General features: G+C 38.1%; 1 protein-coding gene across 5 annotated transcripts in view; it reads left to right on the top strand.

Annotated features, from left to right (window-relative positions):
* Dip-B (Dipeptidase B) overlaps positions 1-5,693 on the top strand; it is a 29,081-nt gene extending 23,388 nt beyond the window's left edge. For 3 of the 5 annotated variants that reach the window (XM_085954773.1, XM_085954771.1, XM_085954772.1), the window contains exons 2-5: positions 263-714; positions 2,987-3,105; positions 4,161-4,357; positions 4,574-5,693. In XM_085954773.1, the coding sequence (XP_085810899.1) occupies positions 295-714; positions 2,987-3,105; positions 4,161-4,357; positions 4,574-5,385 (1,548 nt within the window). In that variant the 5' untranslated portion in view covers positions 263-294 and the 3' untranslated portion in view covers positions 5,386-5,693. The remainder of the gene's footprint in view (positions 1-262; positions 715-2,986; positions 3,106-4,160; positions 4,358-4,573) is intronic. The other 2 variants (XM_085954774.1, XM_085954775.1) reach the window with 1 other exon arrangement.
* The last annotated feature ends 1,116 nt before the right edge of the window (positions 5,694-6,809 follow it).

Below are 6,809 nucleotides of genomic sequence, written 5' to 3' on the forward strand. Positions count from 1 at the left end.
AAATAGGTGGTGACGTTCATTACTGACCACTTATTTTAATAATAATTAATAATTACAGTTTTCCTGCTGAGGTAGATAAATTAATAAGTGCTCCTCATACCAATATCCACGAATCGTAAATGGTTCTATGCATACGTTATTTCTTCTAGTGTGATCATTGTTTGATTACTTTGGCCAATGATAATTTCCCATTCATTCAAACAATATGAAATCCTGTATATAATTGCTATTTTTTTGTAATACTAATTTATTTGAATACTAGAGCATAGCCTCTAGTATAATTTATATTACAGAATGGCGTCACCGAATCCATTCTACTTCAAGGTAGGCTCTACAGTCAAAGCCGTTGAAGATTTGACATCAACCGAATACGATGGCGTTATTCTTGTCACATTACCTGATTCATACAACTTGAAAACGAGCCCGTTAATTCAGAATAGAGTGGATTCTGCCTTGTTACTTGATAAAGGGCTGAAGACTGAAGTTGCCGTTATCAGCTGCCCTGAAATCAGTGGATCTAGGCTAGTCATTTCACCAACTGGTCCTATCACACCATATGACGACGTGAGATCTCTGTATGAAGCAGCTAAGAATGGAGTGAAGCGTGCAATCAAAGCCGGTGTTCTTAATCCAATATTGGTTATTCAGAACGTGCCTGGCTTCAAGGACAGCGAGTTATTAACGCTACTGGGAGCACTGGAGGGTTTATATGTGGTTAGTTATTTTAATTATTTTTCAATTTATAATAAATTATATATTATCTGTACCAAAACTGAGTATATGGTAGCTATGCAGTATCAGGATATGTAGCTACATACTACTACTACTTCACCGTATTTGATCCTTAAGAGGAACATATGGACCTCCACAGAGTGGAAGTTGTTTGTATTAACAGATTTTGTTTTTACGAGAAATGGATGTTAGCCACTTGCTCAACCTATTAGGTCCATTCTCTGACTCCAAACACAAATTGAAAAACAATATGTGTTTTTGCCAGATCCAGGTTTCGAACCTGGTACCCACAACATTATAAACCGATGCTTAAGCCACTCGACCATCGTGGGCGTTAGTAGCTACTAGTGACTGGGTATATCTTAACCAGTGTTGCCAAAAATACTATAATTTTGATCCACGTAATATGTATAAAAAAACTATAATATGCCAAAAATTCTTATAATCTAGAAGAGCGATGGTGAATCTTTTTTATGCTTACGTGCCAAAATATTCGTCATAAGTGGCGTGCCCATGGCTAATATTGAGGGTAGATTATAAATAGTAGAAACCACATTATATGCATATTAGTAGTATTAATTGATTATTATAAATGTACGGAAATATATTTGTATTATTTAATAGTTGTATTAATTATGAAAATATTATATAACTGGTGCTGTCTTATTACACTGCTCTGACAGTGTCATAAGATCATGATTTTTCTTTGGCTATTGGTTGTGGTTTATTAATATGCCTGGATGAAATCAAATTCAATTGGATTCTGTCTTGTACTGAGGCGCTGCTGTATCGGTATATGTACTGCGAAATTCTTGCACAGATTTTTCATACATGAAGTATTATTTGGTTTATCATTTCTGTAATGGAACCAAGAAATTTTTAACCAGTTTCCTTGGTCTCCATTTGAGTCAATCTTTTTCTGGCAATAAATTTGAAGTCAATGAATTCCGTTGTGTCAAGTTTATTCACGGCGTAGTTTCCACCTTTTGATGATATCCAAACCACTGCGTACCAACCAGATGAGTTAAAGATATCGATATTCTTTTACGTTCTCTCAATCTGCGCGTGCACTGAATCACACTCCATTTGGGAGTGTCCGGGTTCAAAAAAGCAATGATCAATCTTTGGTACATTGAGATTTTTAGTGCCATCAAAAACATTGCACACACTGTGATATTGTGGCTCTGCCCACCGCATGTGTCCGAAAAAAAGCAAGTCTTTCCCTTTTACGACAATACCTTACGGTTTCCATATCAAATTCAGCAAAATTAATCTCTTGCAGTAGGTATAGCTCGATCCTTATTGGACGCTAAAGACGCGCCTAGCGCGTAACAATTAGGTGGCCATTAGATATAATTAACATGCTATTATTTAGTAATTATCTAGTCAGCAGTCAATGTGTTACATAGGTTTTTTTTAATTCTCAACCTCTCACTTTTCTGTCAATGTGTGCATTGTATTCTTCTAATAAACTTGCCTTTTAGAATCAGAGGCTTTATGAAACTTATAGCGCATGTCACAAATGTCTTTCTTTGGTTTGTGGAACTTTAGTTGCGTTGCCCATCAGGTGGCCATTAGATATAATTAGCATGTTATTTAAATGTGGTAATTAAATATTAATTAAAAGGTCCGCAGCGAATGGGTTAAAAACATGCCTATGAGATAATTTTTCAGGCAATTATTCTTTTCTAGTCAATTCTCTTTATACAATTCAAACATTTTATCCATTTTAAGAACTTATATTGAAATAAAGATTTTTATACCTAAGTCAAATATTATGTATTCAATAGTTTTTTTACTTTTCTACTTTCAGAAAAACATTAAAAAAGTGAATCGAATCGTAAAAAATCTTTTCGGCTTCCACTGACTTACGTTTTGCCGCTTCGAATTATTACGAATAACAGATTGCTTTGTTGGTAACACAAAAACGCTATGCTGTTACGTTTGTGTGTTAATAATAATTTAGGACGAATATTGTTATCACGAAAACCTATCAAGCGATACGTATGTGTGTTTCTAATCAAAGTAACATAATAGCAGATACGTTTTAGGTTATTTCGATCTGTGACGACATTTTTAAATTTTTTGTTTGTCCCTCAGGTAGAAGCCGTTATTCTGAGTAAAACTGCATACTTAACTCAAAAACGCATTTTTTGTCGATAGGTTTTTGTGTTAATCAGGGGACGAAATGAAATCATAACTAACTTAATATTTTTATCGAAACAACTTCTTAATGGGTTTTTTTCTTTTACAGCCTTTGCAAGTTCGGGACAGTGGTAAATTAGTTAAAATAAATAACCTTGGCGTTTATGGCTCTGGCTCAAAGAACATTTCAGACATCATTGAAACGGCACTCTACCTAGAAGAAGCAAGGTTAGTCAAATTCATATTCACTGAACATATTGTAAATTTTTGCTTAAACCTGGTTTTTCAATCAATTACATTAAGGTGCGAGTTTACTTATACATTGATCACATAGGTGTTTTCGCTTATGCGATTGCTTGAATTAAAATAAATGTATGATTATTATCATTTTTGTAGTATTATACAAAAATTATTTGTTGAATGCGTCCATTTACGTTTTTCCAGTCAAGCTTTGAATTGCAATTCGATAAACTGGTTAGAACTTTTAAAAAAATATCCAAAGATATTATTAAAGCATAGCCTTTGACATGATATGTTCCCGCCAACAATATACTACCGTATGCTGTAGGCCAGTATTGGTAGATAAAGTTGTTGGAGGAAGCCATAAAAAAATAATTCCAAGATTAGGGCAAGTTGAATGTACTAACTGCTGATGTTACTGACCATTGAGAGCAATGACTGACTGTACAACCATTTCACTGCCATATTTATCCCAAACTATCTCTCCAGTTGCTCAGCCTCCCTGTGTCTATCTTGACATTGTCCGTCAATTTCCTTCGCAGACGGCCCATACGACATAATATGGTAACATATTCAGTGCATATATAAATCTCCTGGTTTTAAACTTACACCCAATAAAACTACCTGTGGGTCTATTCTATACTTATCCTCTGCTAAAGTGACCTCTCTTGCTGCTGTTAAAATATAGCGCTTATTGCAACAATTACAAACATCTTATTGTAATTGTTACAATAAGTACTAATACTTTGATACAAACCTACCCTAAGTTTGATAATATTTATCACTTTATCACTTTAGTATAGAATAGACCCACTGCTGTCTTTTTCTAGTTATTTTTACTGTTACTGTTAAGTAATGTTATTACAATAATTAACTCGTTCCTGTTGGTTTTTTATACGCGTGTTTTGCCTACTGAATCCTAATAAAACCAATCACATGCTATCATCGCACAAGTAAAAGTGATCTCATTTAAATGTAGGTTCACATTCAAAAAGGTAATGATCATCATCGCATAAGTAAAATCATACCACTACTGTTTTCAGAACTGTCACCAGAGACATTGGGGGTGGTGACCCAGAGAGGATGTGTCCACCAAATGTTGAGACGTACGTCAGACACGCTTTCCATCAGAGCAAAAATATTCAATTAAAAGTGGAGAGTGACGTCAGTTATTTAGAAAAGAAATATCCACTTTTCGCGGCTGTCAACAGAGCTGCAAATGAAATCGAGAGACACAGAGGTAAGAAAATGTTCAAAATATGTTGAAAGCCTTGTCTGGGGTCTCTATTATGTGGGGCTATTGGTTTCAAAGTCCTAATTTAAAAATTTACCTCCAACTTCCAGTTTAATAGGATGATGGACTTTCCATTATCTTATCAAATACATGATAGGGATTGAGATTTAATTGTATTTAATATAGTGTCGAAGACAACATTGTAATTTTATTATTGGTCAGGGCGAGTCATCTTTCTGGAGTACGCACCGGCGGACACTTCGAAGGTGACAGACACAGTTCTCCTGGTGGGCAAGGGAGTGACGTACGACACCGGCGGAGCTGACATTAAAGCAGGAGGCGTCATGGCGGGTATGTCTCGAGATAAGTGTGGCGCAGCAGCTGTGGCCGGCTTTATGAAGGCCTGCGAGACCCTACGTCCACCCCATCTCAGGGTTGTGGGAGTGATGTCCATGGTCCGCAACTCGGTGGGAGAGAACTCGTATGTGGCAGACGAGCTGATTGTGGCGCGCAGCGGAGTACGCGTCCGCGTGGGTAACACAGACGCGGAAGGTCGCATGATTATGGCTGACCTGCTCTGCCTGATGAGAGACCGCGCCCGCTCCGAGGTCAACCCGCACATTTATAGCGTGGCCACGCTCACGGGCCACGCCATTCGCGCCATGGGGGAGGGCTATGGCATTGTGATCGACAACCATGCAGCGCGGCTGGAGGGGCACGGCGCCCGGCTGCAGGCCAGCGGAGAGCGGATGGCCGATCCTTTCGAGATCTCCAGCTTGCGGCGTGAAGACCTCAAGGCGCACCGTGGTACCTTCGAGGGGGACGATGCCCTGCAGGCCAACAACGAGCCCTCTGTCAACACAGAGCGCGGCCATCAGAATCCGGCCGGCTTTTTACTGATTGCATCTGGTCTGGAAGGAGAAACCATCAAGTATTCACATTTGGATGTGGCCGGAAGCGCCGGAATCGCTCCGGCCGAGCCCACCGCCTCGCCTCTCCTGGCTCTGGCCCGCCACTACAATTTGATCGCATGATGATCAACCAAATGTAAAATTTTCCACGTTCACCCTTTTTATTTTTCTTACAATTTTTTTCAAATCGATCAAATTTTTATAAGTGAGTATAAGTTTAAGAAGTCAATTTACATTATTATTTCTATTTGGAGGGATGTTAAAAGTGTTCAACAAATCACTATTGAATTATTATATTCACTGACCCATGCCACCTGGTATACAATTTCTCAACGCATTCATAATACAGTACTCTCTCAGTAATCCGCCACCCCAAAAACCAGACAAGTGTCCAATTAGTGAAAGCGGGATTATAGTGCATACATAGAAAATACGGTAAAAAATAAAACAGGTATTTCGTAAAAATATTTTTTTGAGAAATTTGTACTAGCAAATTACGATTTTATTTATAATCAAAATCAAGTATTCACTAAATTATACATATTTATAAACTAAGATTATTAATTAAATATTAAACAGTAAATCACTTGACACAACCAGTTGTTCAATGAGGCAGATATTCTTGAATGGCTTAGCGATAGCGCTCACAGAACGCGTCGAGCAGGCGAAGTCGGCGAATGCAGTGTTTATTCATAACCATAATCACACGTCTCTTCCCGCGCATTACCCTTCACCTATGTAATATGCGGCCCAAGCAGCACAAAATAAATATTATTACAGCGCCTCTCATAACAAAGAAATAAAAATATTATATTATTTCGGGGCTTGTAATTAAAATTTACGACGACATTATTCAACCAGCGATAAACTGAACACGCAATAAAATTAAACAATGATTCTCTGTTATTAAATAATTGCTTTTCGCCCGTCCATCGACAACGCCTCGAGCAGCATAATTTTGGTAGCCGTGTTCAATGAATGGACTCCATTGTATTTTCTTTCATTCGTATCGCCGAGAAGCGGTGATTCGCGAAAAAACGATGATTCATGCGGCGTGCGCGTATAATGCGTCGTGAAATCCAGTGGGCGCTGGCGTATTTGATTACGTTGTATTTTCGTTGATTTACGCGCCACTTGTAGAAATTTTGCGCGAGCGCCGCACTCGCTGCGTCAATGGGCTTTATGCCTTAGGATTCCAGGCTTTCCCTATGACCAAAAGCTTCAGTTTGTGTGTCCAGGTTGCATTGGAGCACGGCATAATTATTGTGATTCGCGATGAATGTACGTTTTACAAAGGAGAAGTTTCCAAAATAAACCTGTCTCATCTGCATTGTATACTCGTACGCGGCGAACTACTGAATTTGACAATCGAATACCGGTGAATTATAAAGCTTGATTTTGTGCTTTCAACTAGTAAAAATCACAGCGGATTATAGTAGTTGTCGGATAATCGAGCGGCGGATTACTGAAAGTGTACTGTAATCTATATAAAATATTATTACCGAGCAAGAATTTTTTTGAGCTAAGCTCCCTTGTCAATTTGTATT

This window comes from Rhyacophila brunnea, unplaced genomic scaffold (genome assembly GCF_057557595.1).
Source record: "Rhyacophila brunnea isolate RB1 unplaced genomic scaffold, BYU_Rbru_1.0 scaffold_4, whole genome shotgun sequence".
NCBI classification, from domain to species: domain Eukaryota; kingdom Metazoa; phylum Arthropoda; class Insecta; order Trichoptera; family Rhyacophilidae; genus Rhyacophila; species Rhyacophila brunnea.